This window comes from Phasianus colchicus, chromosome 30 (assembly GCF_987193195.1).
Source record: "Phasianus colchicus chromosome 30, bPhaCol1.hap1.1, whole genome shotgun sequence".
Classification (NCBI taxonomy): domain Eukaryota; kingdom Metazoa; phylum Chordata; class Aves; order Galliformes; family Phasianidae; genus Phasianus; species Phasianus colchicus.
In genome coordinates this window covers 2,595,283-2,609,091 of record NC_143465.1, presented here as the reverse complement: position 1 = coordinate 2,609,091, position 13,809 = coordinate 2,595,283, and the positions used below count along the sequence as shown (strand labels likewise).

At 65.8% G+C, this 13,809-nt stretch overlaps 1 protein-coding gene across 2 annotated transcripts; it reads left to right on the top strand.

Moving 5' to 3' along the window:
- The first annotated feature begins 1,710 nt into the window (after positions 1 to 1,710).
- On the top strand, positions 1,711 to 12,657 carry SLC50A1 (solute carrier family 50 member 1). 2 transcript variants are annotated; one of them, XM_090127345.1, is made up of 6 exons: positions 1,711 to 1,841; positions 4,202 to 4,279; positions 4,371 to 4,494; positions 8,636 to 8,797; positions 10,469 to 10,588; positions 12,448 to 12,657. In XM_090127345.1, exons 1-6 carry the CDS (start codon positions 1,786 to 1,788, stop codon positions 12,538 to 12,540), a joined length of 633 nt encoding a protein of 210 aa, XP_089983471.1. In that variant the 5' UTR covers positions 1,711 to 1,785; the 3' UTR covers positions 12,541 to 12,657. The 2 variants fall into 2 exon arrangements, with proteins under 2 accessions (XP_089983471.1, XP_089983470.1); XM_090127344.1 differs by having other exon boundaries at positions 1,711 to 1,856; positions 12,448 to 12,653.
- The last annotated feature ends 1,152 nt before the right edge of the window (positions 12,658 to 13,809 follow it).

The following is a 13,809-nucleotide window of genomic DNA, read 5'->3' as shown; positions in this document are numbered from 1 at the left end:
TTTTCTGGGTTTTTTGGGGGTTTTTTTTTATACTGATGGGTTTGAAATAAATAAGCTGAAAATGGGGCTGAGTTCTGGGGGGGGGGGGCTGGAGGGGGGGGGGAGAATGGCCAACGTTGGGGGGGGGGGCTAGAGGGGGGGAAGAATGGCCAACGTTGGGGGGGGGGGCTAGAGGGGGGGGGAGGAAGAATGGCCAACGTTGGGGGGGGGGGTGGAGGGGGGGGGAGGAAGAATGGCCAACGTTGGGGGGGGGGTGGAGGGGGGGGGGGAAGGAAGAATGGCCAACGTTGGGGGGGGGGTGGAGGGGGGGGGGAAGGAAGAATGGCCAACGTTGGGGGGGGGATTGGGGGGGGGGGGGGGAGAATGGCCAACATTGGGGGGGGGCTGGAGGGGGGGGAATGGTTCACATATGGGAGGGGGGGGCTGAAAGGGGGGGGGGGTGGTTCACATACGGGGGGGGGCTGGAAGGGGGGGGGGAATGGTTCACATGGGGGGGGCTGGAAGGGGGGGGTGGAGGAGGAGAATGGTTTTGGGGTTCCGGGGGGGGACTCAGTGATGTGGGAAGGATTTGGGGGGGGGTCGTGGGGATTGGGGGGGTCCTTGGGTTAGGGGGGGTCCCGAGGGGGGGGTCCAGGGGAGGGGGTTCCTTAGAATGGGGCCGGGGGGGTCATAGAAATAGAGGAGTCCCGAGGGAGGGGGGGTCCGAAGACCTGGGGGGGGTCCTTGGAATGGGGGGGGTCCAAGGATAGGAGGGGCCTTGGGATGGAAGGGGGGGTCCCAAGGAAGGGGGGGGGGACTCACGAATTAGGGGGTCCTTGGGATGGGGGGGGGGGGTCCCAGGGTTAAAGGGTCCTTGGGATGGGGGGGTCCCCGAGGGGGGGGGTCCAGGGGAGAGGGGGGTCCTCGAGGCCGGGGGGGTCATAGAGGAGTCCCGAGGGAGGGGGGGTCCGACGAACCGGGGGCGTCCCTTGGGGGGAGGGTCCCGGAGATAGGGGGGGTCCTTGGGATGGGGGGGTGCCGAGGGGGGGGGTCTCAGGGATTAAGGGGAAGGGGGGGTCCAGGAGAGGGGGGGGTCATAGAAATAGAGGAGTCCCGAGGGAGGGGGGGGGTCTGACGAACCGCGAGGGTCCCTTGGAGGGGGGGTCCCGGGGATTGGGGGGGGGTCCTTGGGATGGGGGGGTCCCGAGGGAGGGGGTCCCAGGATTAAAGGAAAGGGGGGGTCCAGGAGAGGGGGGGGGTCATAGAAATAGAGGAGTCTCGAGGGAGGAGGGGGTCTGACGAACCGCGGGGGTCCCTTGGAGGGGGGGGGTCCCGGGGATTGGGGGGGTCCTTGGGATGGGGGGGTGCCGAGGGGGGGGGTCTCAGGGATTAAGGGGTAGGGGGGGTCCAGGAGGGGGTCATAGAAATACAGGAGTCCCGAGGGAGGGGGGGGTCCGACGAACCGGGGGGGTCCCTTGGAGGGGGGGGGGTCCCAGGATTAAGGGGAAGGGGGGGTCCAGGAGGGGGGGGGGGTCATAGAAATAGAGGAGTCCCGAGGGGGGGGGGGTCCGACGAACCGCGGGGGTCCCTTGGAGGGGGGGGGGGTCCCGTTTTTGGGGGGGGGTCCCGGTGTCGTCGCGCCCCATAGAACGGGATCCCGGCGCTGCGTCGACGCTGCCGGCCCGGGACTCGAACCCGCGGCCCTCCGGTCCCGCCCCGCCCCGCCCCCCCCCCCCCGGTCCCGCCCCGCCCCGGTAGTGCGTCCCGGTTCCGCGTCCCGGTTCCGCCCCGCATCCCGGTACCGGCATGGAGCCGCCGGCGCCGCTGCTGTCCGCTGCCTGCATCGTCTGCACCATCGCCATGTTCGGAGCCGGGCTGTGAGCGGGGCGGGGGGGCGGGGGGGGGCGACGGGGGGGGATGGGGGGGGGGCGTGGGGGCAAATGGGGGGGAAATGGGGGGGGATGGGGGGGATATTGGGGCTGGGGGGGGCAATGGGGGGTATGGGGGAGACGAGGGGGCAAATGGGGGGGGATATGGGGGGGGCAGAGGGGGGTATGGGGGGGCAGAAGGGGGCAAATGGGGGGGGATACGGGGGGGACGTGGGGGCAAATGGGGGGAATGGGGGTATGGGGGGGGATGTGGGGGCTGGGGGGGCAATGGGGGGATGTGGGGGGGGACGTGGGGGCAAATGGGTGGATATGGGGGGGCATGGTGGGACGTGGGGGGGCAAATGGGGGGGTATGGGGGGGTATGGGAGGGCAGAAGGGGGTAAATGGGGGGATATGGGGGGGGCGTGGGGGCAAATGGGGGGGAAATGGGGGGGGATGGGGGGGATATTGGGGCTGGGGGGGGCAATGGGGGGGTATGGGGGGGCAGAAGGTGGTAAACGGGGGGGGATATGGGGGGCAAATGGGGGGGGCAGTGGGGGGGTATGGGGGGGCAGATGGGGGCAAATGGGGGGGGATACGGGGGGGACGTGGGGGCAAATGGGGGGAATGGGGGTATGGGGGTATGGGGGGGGGACGTGGGGGCTGGGGGGGGCAATGGAGGGGTATGGGGGGGTAGAAGGGGGTAAATGGGGGGGGATATGGGGGCATATGGGGGGGGCGTGGGGGCAAATGGGGGGAGCAATGGGGAGGTATGGGGGGGCAGAAGGGGGCAAATGGGGGGGTATGGGGGGACGTGGGGGGGGCAAATGGGGGGATTTGGGGGGTATGGGGGGGGACGTGGGGGCTGGGGGGGCAACGGGGGGATGTGGGGGGGCAAATGGGGGGATATGGGGGGGGCGTGGGGGGGAAGGGGGGGGATGGGGGGCATGTGGGGGGATATTGGGGCTGGGGGGGGGCAATGGGGGGGTATGGGGGGGCAGAAGGGGGTAAATGGGGGGGGATATGGGGGGGCGTGGGGGCTGGGGGGGGCAATGGGGGGCTATGGGGGAGGAATAGGGGGGCTGGGGGTGCCATGGGGGAGAAGTGGGGGGTGATTGGGGTCTGCGGGGCTGAGCACCCATGGGTGCCCCCCCCCCGACCCCCCCAGCTCCGACCTGAGGCAGATGCTGGTGACCAAAAGGGGGCTATGGGGGAAAAAGGGTTCTATGGGGTGGGCAGTGTGGGGCTATGGGGTCAGAATAGGGGGCTATGGGGGAGGAATGGGGTGATCAGTGGGGTGATCGGGGTCTTCGGGGCTGAGCACCCATGGGTGCCCCCCCCGCCCCCCCCCAGCTCTGACCTGCAGCAGATGCTGGTGACCAAAAGGGGGCTATGGGGTGGGCAATGTGGGGCTATGGGGTCAGAAGGGGGTTATGGGGGAAGAATGGGGTGATCAGTGGGGTGATCGGGGTCTGCGGGGCTGAGCACCCATGGGTGCCCCCCCTGCCCCCCCCCAGCTCCGACCTGCGGCAGATGCTGGTGACCAAAAGGGGGCTATGGGGTGGGCAGTGGGGGCTATGGGGTCATAAAGGGGTTATGGGGGAAGAATGGGGTGATCAGTGGGGTGATCAGGGTCTGCGGGGCTGAGCACCCATGGGTGCCCCCCCCTGACCCCCCCAGCTCCGACCTGAGGCAGATGCTGGTGACCAAAAGGGGGCTATGGGGTGGGCAGTGTGGGCTATGGGGTCAGAATAGGGGGCTATGGGGGAGGAGTAGGGGGTGATCGGGATCTGCGGGGCTGAGCACCCATGGGTGCCCCCCCCGACCCCCCCAGCTCCGACCTGCAGCAGATGCTGGTGGGCAGTGGGGGGCTATGGGGGTAAAAGGGGGGCTATGGGGTGGGCAGTGTGGGGCTATGGGGTCAGAAGGGGGTTATGGGGGAAGAATGGGGTGATCAGTGGGGTGATCGGGATCTGCAGGGCTGAGCACCCATGGGTGTCCCCCCCTGACCCCCCCAGCTCTGACCTGAGGCAGATGCTGGTGACCAAAAGGCGGCTATGGGGGAAAAAGGGTTCTATGGGGTGGGCAGTGTGGGGCTATGGGGTCAGAATAGGGGGCTATGGGGGAGGAGTAGGGGGTGATCGGGGTCTGCGGGGCTGAGCACCCATGGGTGCCCCCCCCGACCCCCCCAGCTCCGACCTGCGTCAGATGCTGGTGACCAAAAGGGGGCTATGGGGTGGGCAGTGGGGGCTATGGGGTCATAAAGGGGTTATGGGGGAGGAATGGGGTGATCAGTGGGGTGATCGGGGTCTGCGGGGCTGAGCACCCATGGGTGCCCCCCCTGACCCCCCCAGCTCCGACCTGCGTCAGATGCTGGTGACCAAAAGCGTGGAGAACATCCAGCTGCTGCCCTTCCTGACCACAGAAATCAAGTAGGGGTTTTTTTGGGGTGGGGGTCGTGGGGCAGAATCCCCCCCCCCCCCCCACCCCCACCCCACCCAGCACCCATGGGTGCCTCCGCAGCAACCTGGGCTGGTTGGGGTACGGCTGTATGAAGGGGGACCGGACCCTAATGGTCGTTAATGGGGTCGGGGCGGCCCTACAGGGTCTCTACATTGCGGGGTATCTGTACTACTGCCCTGCTAAGGTGGGTGTGGGGTTATGGGGTCGTGGGGGGTTTGTAGGGTCATGTGGGGTTATGGGGTCGTTGTGGGGTTATGTAGACATTTGGGGTTATGGGGTCGTTGTGGGGTTATGGGGTCGTGTGGGGTTATGGGGTCGTTTGGGGTTATGGGGTCGTGGGGGGTTATGGGGTCATTGTGGGGTTATGGGGTCATGTGGGGTTTGTGGGGGTTTATGGGGTCGTTTGGGGGTTGTGGGGTTGTGGGGGGTTATGGGGTCGTGTGGGGTTATGGGGTAGGGTGGGGTTATGGGGTCATTTGGGGTTATGGGGTCGTTGTGGGGTTTGTGGGGTTGGAGGTTTTGGAGTTGTGGGGGGTTTTGGGGTGAGGGTTATGGGGTCGTGTGGGGTTATGGGGTCGTTTGGGGTTTGTAGGGTCATGTGGGGTTATGGGGTCGTTTGGGGTTATGGGGTCGTTGTGGGGTTTGTGGGGTTGGGGGTTTTGGGGTTGTGGGGGGTTTTGTGGTGAGGGTTATGGGGTCGTGTGGGGTTATGGGGTCGTTGTGGGGTTATGGGGTTGTTTGGGGTTATGGGGTCGTTTGGGGTTTGTGGGGTTGTGGGGGCTTATGGGGTCGTGGGGGGTTATGGGGTCGTGGGGGGTTTGTAGGGTCATGTGGGGTTATGGGGTCGTTTGGGGTTATGGGGTCGTGGGGGGTTTGTAGGGTCATGTGGGGTTATGGGGTCGTTGTGGGGTTATGTAGACATTTGGGGTTATGGGGTCGTTGTGGGGTTATGGGGTCATGTGGGGTTATGGGGTCGTGGGGGGTTTGTAGGGTCATGTGGGGTTATGGGGTCGTTGTGGGGTTATGGGGTCGTGGGGGGTTATGGGGTCGTTGTGGGGTTATGGGGTCTTTTGGGGTTTGTGGGGGTTTATGGGGTCGTTTGGGGGTTGTGGGGTTGTGGGGGGTTATGGGGTCGTTGTGGGGTTATGGGGTCGTGTGGGGTTATAGGGTCATTGTGGGGTTTGTGGGGTTGCGGGGTGTTTTGGGGTGAGGGTTATGGGGTCGTTTGGGGTTATGGGGTCGTTGTGGGGTTATGGGGTCGGGTGGGGTTATGGGGTCGTTGTGGGGTTTGTGGGGTTGGGGGTTTTAGGGTTGTGGGGGGGTTTTGTGGTGAGGGTTATGGGGTCGTGTGGGGTTATGGGGTCGTTGTGGGGTTATGGGGTCATGTGGGGTTATGGGGTCGTGTGGGGTTATGGGGTCGTTGTGGGGTTATGTAGACATTTGGGGTTATGGGGTCGTTGTGGGGTTATGGGGTCATGTGGGGTTATGGGGTCGTGGGGGGTTATGGGGTCGTTGTGGGGTTATGTAGACATTTGGGGTTATGGGGTCGTTGTGGGGTTATGGGGTCATGTGGGGTTATGGGGTCGTGGGGGGTTATGGGGTCGTTGTGGGGTTATGGGGTCTTTTGGGGTTTGTGGGGGTTTATGGGGTCGTTTGGGGGTTGTGGGGTTGTGGGGGGTTATGGGGTCGTGGGGGGTTATGGGGTCGGGTGGGGTTATGGGGTCATTTGGGGTTATGGGGTCGTTTGGGGTTATGGGGTCGTTGTGGGGTTTGTGGGGTTGGGGGTTTTGGAGTTGTGGGGGGTTTTGGGGTGAGGGTTATGGGGTCGTTGTGGGGTTATGGGGTCGTTTGGGGTTTGTAGGGTCATGTGGGGTTATGGGTTCGTTTGGGGTTATGGGGTCGTTTGGGGTTATGGGGTCGTTGTGGGGTTTGTGGGGTTGGGGGTTTTAGGGTTGTGGGGGGTTTTGTGGTGAGGGTTATGGGGTCGTGTGGGGTTATGGGGTCGTGTGGGGTTATGGGGTCGTTGTGGGGTTATGTAGACATTTGGGGTTATGGGGTCGTTGTGAGGTTATGGGGTCATGTGGGGTTATGGGGTCGTGTGGGGTTATGGGGTCGTGGGGGGTTATGGGGTCGTTGTGGGGTTATGTAGACATTTGGGGTTATGGGGTCGTTGTGGGGTTATGGGGTCATGTGGGGTTATGGGGTCGTGGGGGGTTATGGGGTCGTTTGGGGTTATGGGGTCGTTGTGGGGTTTGTGGGGTTGGGGGTTTTAGGGTTGTGGGGGGTTTTGTGGTGAGGGTTATGGGGTCGTGTGGGGTTATGGGGTCGTTTGGGGTTATGGGGTCGTGGGGGGTTATGGGGTCATTGTGGGGTTATGGGGTCTTTTGGGGTTTGTGGGGGTTTATGGGGTCGTTTGGGGTTTGTGGGGTTGTGGGGGGTTATGGGGTCGTGTGGGGTTTGTGGGGTCGTGGGGGGTTATGGGGTCGTGTGGGGTTATGGGGTCGTTTGGGGTTATGGGGTCGTTTGGGGTTGGGGGGGTTTATGGGGTTGTGGGGGGTTTTGGGGTGATGGGGTGGGTGGTTATGGGGTTGTGGGGGGTTTTGGGGTGGGGGTTATGGGGTCGTGTGGGGTTATGGGGTCATTTGGGGTTGTGGGGTTGTTGTGCAGTTATGGGGTCGTTGTGGGGTTATGGGGTTGCAGGGGGGTTTATGGGGTGATGGGGTTACGGGTTCTGGGGTGATGCCACTATGGGGTGCTGGGTTATGGGGTGCTCGGGCGATGCCGTTATGGGGCGCTGGGTTCTGGGGTGATGCCGTTCTGGGGTGGTGGGTGCTGGGTTCTGGGGCGATGCTGTTATGGGGTGGTGGGTGCTGGGTTCTGGGGTGATGCTGTTATGGGGCGATGCTGTTATGGGGTGGTGGGTGCTGGGTTCTGGGGTGATGCTGTTATGGGGTGCTGGGTTATGGGGTGCTGGGGCGATGCGGTTCTGTGGTGGTGGGTGCTGGGTTCTGGGGTGATGCTGTTATGGGGTGATGCCGTTCTGGGGTGCTGGGTTCTGGGGTGCTGGGGTTACGGGTTCTGGGGTGCTGGGTTCTGGGGCGATGTGGTTCTGGGGTGGTGGGTGCTGGGTTCTGGGGCGATGCTGTTATGGGGTGGTGGGTGCTGGGGTGGTGGGTGCTGGGTTCTGGGGCGATGCTGTTATGGGGTGATGCTGTTATGGGGTGGTGGGTGCTGGGTTCTGGGGCGATGCTGTTATGGGGTGATGCCGTTATGGGGTGCTGGGTTCTGGGGTGCTGGGGTTACGGGTTCTGGGGTGCTGGGTTCTGGGGCGATGTGATTCTGGGGTGGTGGGTGCTGGGGTGGTGGGTGCTGGGTTCTGGGGCGATGCTGTTCTGGGGTGGTGGGTGCTGGGTTCTGGGGTGATGCCGTTATGGGGTGATGCCGTTATGGGGTGGTGGGTGCTGGGTTCTGGGGTGATGCTGTTATGGGGTGCTGGGTTATGGGGTGCTGGGGCGATGCGGTTCTGTGGTGGTGGGTGCTGGGTTCTGGGGTGATGCTGTTATGGGGTGATGCTGTTATGGGGTGGTAGGTGCTGGGTTCTGGGGCGATGCGGTGCTGGGGCGATGCAGTTCTGGGGTGGTGGGTGCTGGGTGCTGGGGTGATGCTGTTATGGGGCGATGCTGTTCTGGGGTGGTGGGTGCTGGGTTCTGTGGTGATGCTGTTCTGGGGCGATGCTGTTATGGGGTGATGCTGTTATGGGGTGATGCTGTTCTGGGGTGGTGGGTGCTGGGTTCTGGGGTGATGCCGTTATGGGGTGGTGGGTGCTGGGTGCTGGGGTGATGCTGTTCTGGGGCGATGCTGTTCTGGGGCGATGCCGTTATGGGGTGATGCTGTTATGGGGTGATGCTGTTATGGGGTGGTGGGTGCTGGGTTCTGGGGCGATGCTGTTATGGGGCGATGCCGTTATGGGGCGATGGGTGCTGGGTTCTGGGGCGATGCTGTTCTGGGGTGATGCTGTTATGGGGTGGTGGGTGCTGGGTTCTGGGGCGATGCCGTTATGGGGCGATGCCGTTCTGGGGCGATGGGTGCTGGGTTCCGGGGTGATGCCGTTATGGGGCGATGGGTGCTGGGTTCTGGGGCGATGCCGTTATGGGGCGATGCCGTTATGGGGCGATGCCGTTATGGGGCGATGGGTGCTGGGTTCTGGGGCGATGCCGTTATGGGGCGATGCCGTTATGGGGCGATGCTGTTCTGGGGTGATGCCGTTATGGGGCGATGGGTGCTGGGTTCCGGGCTCCGCCTGGTGCCCACGCCGCCCCGCGCAGCGCTCCGTGCTGCTCCGCCTGCTGGCGCTGCTGGCGCTGCCGGCCGCCGCCTTCGCGTCCTTCGCGCTGCCGGGGTGGGGCGGCGCCGCCGGCACCGAGCGGCTGGGGCTGCTGTGCTGCGTCCTCACCGTGGGAATGTATGGATGTCCGCTGGGGGACATGGTGAGCAGTGGGGGGTTATAGGGTGGGTTATGGGGTCATGGGGTGGTTATGGGGTCATGGGGTTATAGGGGATATGGGGGGTTATGGGGCTGCTGTGCTGCGTCCTCACCGTGGGAATGTATGGCTGTCCGCTGGGGGACAAGGTGAGGGGATATGGGGTTATGGGGTGGTTATGGGGTCATGGGGTGGTTATGGGGTCATGGGGTGGTTACGGGGTCATGGGGTTATAGGGGATGTGGGGTGATGGGGGATATGGGGTTATAGGGGATATGGGGGGTTATGGGGCTGCTGTGCTGCGTCCTCACCGTGGGAATGTATGGGTGTCCGCTGGGGGACATGGTGAGCGGGTATAGGGGATGTGGGGTTATGGGGTGGATATGGGGTCATGGGGTCATGGGGTCATGGGGTTATAGGGGATATGGGGGGTTATGGGGCTGCTGTGCTGCGTCCTCACCGTGGGCGTGTATGGCTGTCCGCTGGGGGACGTGGTGAGCGGTTATAGGGTGGGTTATAGGGTGGGTTATAGGGTTAGAGGGGATGTGGGGTGATGGGGATATGGGGGGAGGGGGGTTATGGGGTGATGGGGATACGGGGGATGGGGTTACGGGGTGATGGGGGATATGGGGTGATGGGGGTTATGGGGTGATGGGGATACGGGGTGACGGGGGTACGGGATGATGGTGTTATGGGGTGATGGGGATACGGGGTGATGGGGTTACGGGGTGACGGGGATACGGGGTGATGGGGGATACGGGGTGATGGGGTTACGGGGTGATGGGGATACAGAGTGATGGGGATACGGGGTGATATGGGGTGATGGGGATACGGGGTGATGGGGGATATGGGGTGATGGGGATACGGGGTGACGGGGATATGGGGTGATGGGGGATACGGGGTGATGGTGTTATGGGGTGATGGGGATACGGGGTGACGGGGATATGGGGTGATGGGGTTACGGGGTGATGGGGGATACGGGGTGATGGGGATATGGGCTGATGGGGGATATGGGGTGATGGGGGATATGGGGTGATGGGGGATATGGGGTGATGGGGTTACAGAGTGATGGGGATACGGGGTGATGGGGATACGGGGTGACGGGGTTACGGGGTGATGGGGTTACGGGGTGATGGGGGATATGGGGTGATGGGGATACGGGGTGATGGGGATACGGGGTGATGGTGTTATGGGGTGATGGGGGATATGGGGTGATGGGGTTACAGGGTGATGGGGATACGGGGGGATGGGGATACGGGGGGATGGGGTTATGGGGTGATGGGGTGACGGGGATACGGGGTGACGGGGGTTATGGGGTGATGGGGGATATGGGGTGATGGGGGATACGGGGTGATGGAGGATACGGGGTGATGGGGGATATGGGGTGATGGTGATATGGGGTGACGGGGGATATGGGGTGATGGGGTTACGGGGTGATGGGGTTACGGGGTGATGGGGTTACGGGGTGATGGGGGATACGGGGTGACGGGGTTACGGGGTGACGGGGTGATGGTGTTATGGGGTGATGGGGGATATGGGGTGATGGGGTTACAGGGTGATGGGGATACGGGGGGATGGGGATACGGGGGGATGGGGTTACGGGGTGATGGGGGTTATGGGGTGATGGTGTTACGGGGTGACGGGGATACGGGGTGACCCCTGAGCTCCTCCCCCCAGGTGAGGGCGCTGCGCAGCCGCTCGGTGCGCTGCCTCTCTTTCCCGCTGACGGTCGGCACCTTTATGGCCTCGGGCTGCTGGACGCTGTACGGCATCCGGCTGAGGGACCCCTTCATCACGGTGCGGGGGGGGAGCAAGGGGGGGGGTTGGAGGTGGGGGGGGATTTGAAGGGGGATGGGGGGAGTTTGAGGAGTGGGGGGGGAGGTTTGGGGGGGAGTAAAGGGGGTCATGGGGGGGGGAGGTGCGTGGGGGGAGTTTGAGGGGGGGGTGGGGGGATGTAAAGGGGGTCGTGGGGGGGGGGAGGTGCATGGGGGGGGTTGGGGTGGGGGGAGTTTGAGGAGGGGGGGGTGGGGGGGGGTAAAGGGGGTCGTGGGGGGGGGAGGTGCGTGGGGGGTTTGGAGGGGGGGGGTGGGGGGATTGGGGGGGTTGGGGGGGCTGAGGGGGAGGTTTGGGGGGGAGTAAAGGGGGTCATGGGGGGGGTGGGGAGGTGCTTGGGGGGTTTGGAGGTGGGGGGGTGGGGGAATTGGGGGGGGTGGGAGGGTGTAAAGGGGGTCGTGGGGGGGGGCGGGGGGGGTTGGAGGTGCGGGGGGGATTTGAAGGGGGATGGGGGGGTTTGAGGAGTGTGGGGGGGATTGGGGGGGAGTAAAGGGGGTCATGGAGGGGGTGGGGAGGTGCTTGGGGGGGTTTGGAGGTGGGGGGGGTTGGGGTGGGGGGAGTTTGAGGGGGGGGGTAAAGGGGGTCATGGGGGGGGGAGGTGCATGGGGGGGGTTTGGAGGTGGGGGGGGTGTAAAGGGGGTCGTGGGGGGGGGTGTTGGGATGGGGGGGTGGATTTGAAGGGGGGGATGGGGGGAGTTTGAGGAGTAGGGGGGGGATTGGGGGGGAGTAAAGGGGGTCGTGGGGGGGGGAGGTGCGTGGGGGGAGGTGGGGGGGGTTGAAGGGGGGGGATGGGGGGGAGTTTGAGGAGTAGTGGGGGTATGGGGGGGTGTAAAGGGGGTCATGGGGGGGGGGAGGTGCATGGGGGTTTGGAGGTGGGGGGGGCGGGGTTGTAAAGGGGGTCGTGGGGGGGGGTGCCTGGGGGGTTTGGAGGTGGGGGGGGGGGGGGCGGGGTTGTAAAGGGGGTCGTGGGGGGGGGGGGGGGCGGGGTTGTAAAGGGGGTCATGGGGGGGGGGGAGGTGCATGGGGGGGGTTTGGAGGTGGGAGGGGGGTTGGGGTGGGGGGAATTTGAGGAGGGTAGGGGGGGCTTGGGGGGGTGTAAAGGGGGTCATGGGGGGGGAGGTGCCTGGGGGGTTTGGAATTGGGGGGGGGAGTTTGAGGAGTGTGGGGGGGGTTGGGGGGGGGTGTAAAGGGGGCCGTGGGGGGGGTGGGGAGGTGCATGTGGGGATGTGGAGGAGGGGTTGGGGGGCCTTGGGGAGCTTGGATCGGGTGGGGGGGTCGTGGGGGGGGTGTGAGGTGGATGGGGGGGTGGGGGCATGGGGAGGGGGGGGTCAGTGCCTGGGGGGGTTATGGGGGGGGTTTGGGGATCGGGGGGGGGGCACGGGAATGGGGGGGAGATGGGGGGGGATGTAAAGCCTTGGGGGGGCTGTGGGGGGGGGGCTTGGGGAGCTTGGATGGGGGTGAGGGTGGGGGCTGGGGGGGGGTGGGGGTCCCTGGGGGGTTATGGGGATCATGGGGGGGTATAGGGGGGGATGTAAAGCCTTGGGGGGGGGGCTGTGGGGGCTCATGGTGAGGTTGGGGGCCGTTTGGGGGGGGGGGGGGGGGGGGCTGCTGCCTGCCCCATAAATCAATGCCCCCCCCCCAGCACAGCTGTCCTCAAACCCCCCCCCCGCCCCCCCCCCAGCCCCATCACATTGATTCCCATTAACGCCACATCAGAAGGGCAATCAGTGCCCCCCCCCCCCCCCCCCCCCATCACCCCCCCGCTCCCCTTCAGTCACCGAGGCGGTGGGGGGGGGGGGATTTAAAGACCCCCCCCCCCCCAGATCCCCAACGTTCCAGGCATCCTCACCAGCGCCGGGCGCTTCTGGCTCTTCTGGCGATTCGCAGAGCGGCCGCACGGGGCGCTGCACACCTGAGGGGGGGGGGGGGCACCTCCATAAGACCCCCCCCCAAATATGGATCCCCCCCCCCCCATCACAAACGGTGACACTGTGATGGATCCCAGCAGGACTGGGTGCAGGGAGGGCCCCCCCCCCCCCTTTGCACCTTCTGGACCCCCCCCCGCCCATTGTGTCCCCCCCCCCCCCCCCCACGTGAACCCATCCCGGGGGGGTTTGGGGGGTGGGGGGGGGTCTGGGGGGTCTGGGGGGGGGGGGGGCAGCGCCTCTTTCTATGGACCCAAAGTGCCTTGGAATAAACGCGAGTGCCGGAGATTTGCAGGGGGCTGCGTGCCCCCCCCCCCCGGGGGCTGAGAAATTGGGGGGGGGGGCATGGAAAAGGTGGGGGGGGTACCGTGGGGGGGGGAGGGGGAGGTGGGTGTAGGGAAAAGGGGGGATTGGGGTGCGTGGGGGGGGGCAAAATGGGGGGTGGGGGGGGGATGTGGGGAGCATGGAGGGGGTGGGGGGGGAGAGTGGGGGGGGGTTAGGAGCCATGAGGGGGATTGGGGGGGGGTGAGGATCGTGGGGGGGGGCAAGAGGGGGGCTGGAGGTCGTATGGGGGGGGGGGGGGTTGGGCCTGGGGGGGTGGGGGGGAGCATGGGGGGGGATAAGGGGGGGGGGGGGGAGTGTGAGGGGGCTGGGAGCCCTGGGGGGGGTGGGGGGGGGATTAAAGGGGGGTTGGGGGGGGACATGGGGGGGATTGAAGGGGGTGGGGGCCATGGGGGGGTGGAGGGGGTGTTTGGAGTGTGGGGGGGGGGGGGGTTGGAGGGGAGAAGGGGGGGATGTGGGGAGCATGGGGGGGGGGGCAAAGGGGAGTGGGGGGAGTGGGGAACATGGGGGGGCTGGGGGCCTTTGGGGGGGGCTGGGGGGGGTAGGGGGATGAACATGGAGGACGTGGGGGGGGATTGGGGGGCTGGGGGGGTCGTGGGGGGGGCGTGTGGAGCGTGGGGGGAGCAAAGTGGGGGGGGAGCATGGAGGACATGGGGGGGGTTGGGGGGTGGAGGGGATGTGGGGAGCGTGGGGGGGGGGGCAAGGGGGAGTGGGGGGGGCTGGGGGCCGTATGGGGGGGGGGTGAGGAGCGTGGGGGGGGCAAAGGGGAGTGGGGGGGTGGGGAGCTTGGGGGGGGGGGTTGAGGGGGCTGGGGGCCCTGGGGGGGTTGGGGGAGGTGAGCGTGGAGGATGTGGGGGGGGGGCAAAGGGGAAGTGGGGGCCATGGGGGGGGATTGAAGGGGGTGGGGGTCGTGGGGGT

Bases quoted from the DNA above. Each gene is read 5' to 3' on its own strand.
- SLC50A1 (XM_090127344.1), top strand. From the start codon at position 1,786: ATGGAGCCGCCGGCGCCGCTGCTGTCCGCTGCCTGCATCGTCTGCACC. The intron at 1,857-4,201 runs GTGAGCGGGGCG...TGACCCCCCCAG, and splicing joins GCCATGTTCGGAGCCGGGCT to CTCCGACCTGCGTCAGATGC. The intron at 10,589-12,447 runs GTGCGGGGGGGG...CCCCCCCCCCAG, and splicing joins TGAGGGACCCCTTCATCACG to ATCCCCAACGTTCCAGGCAT.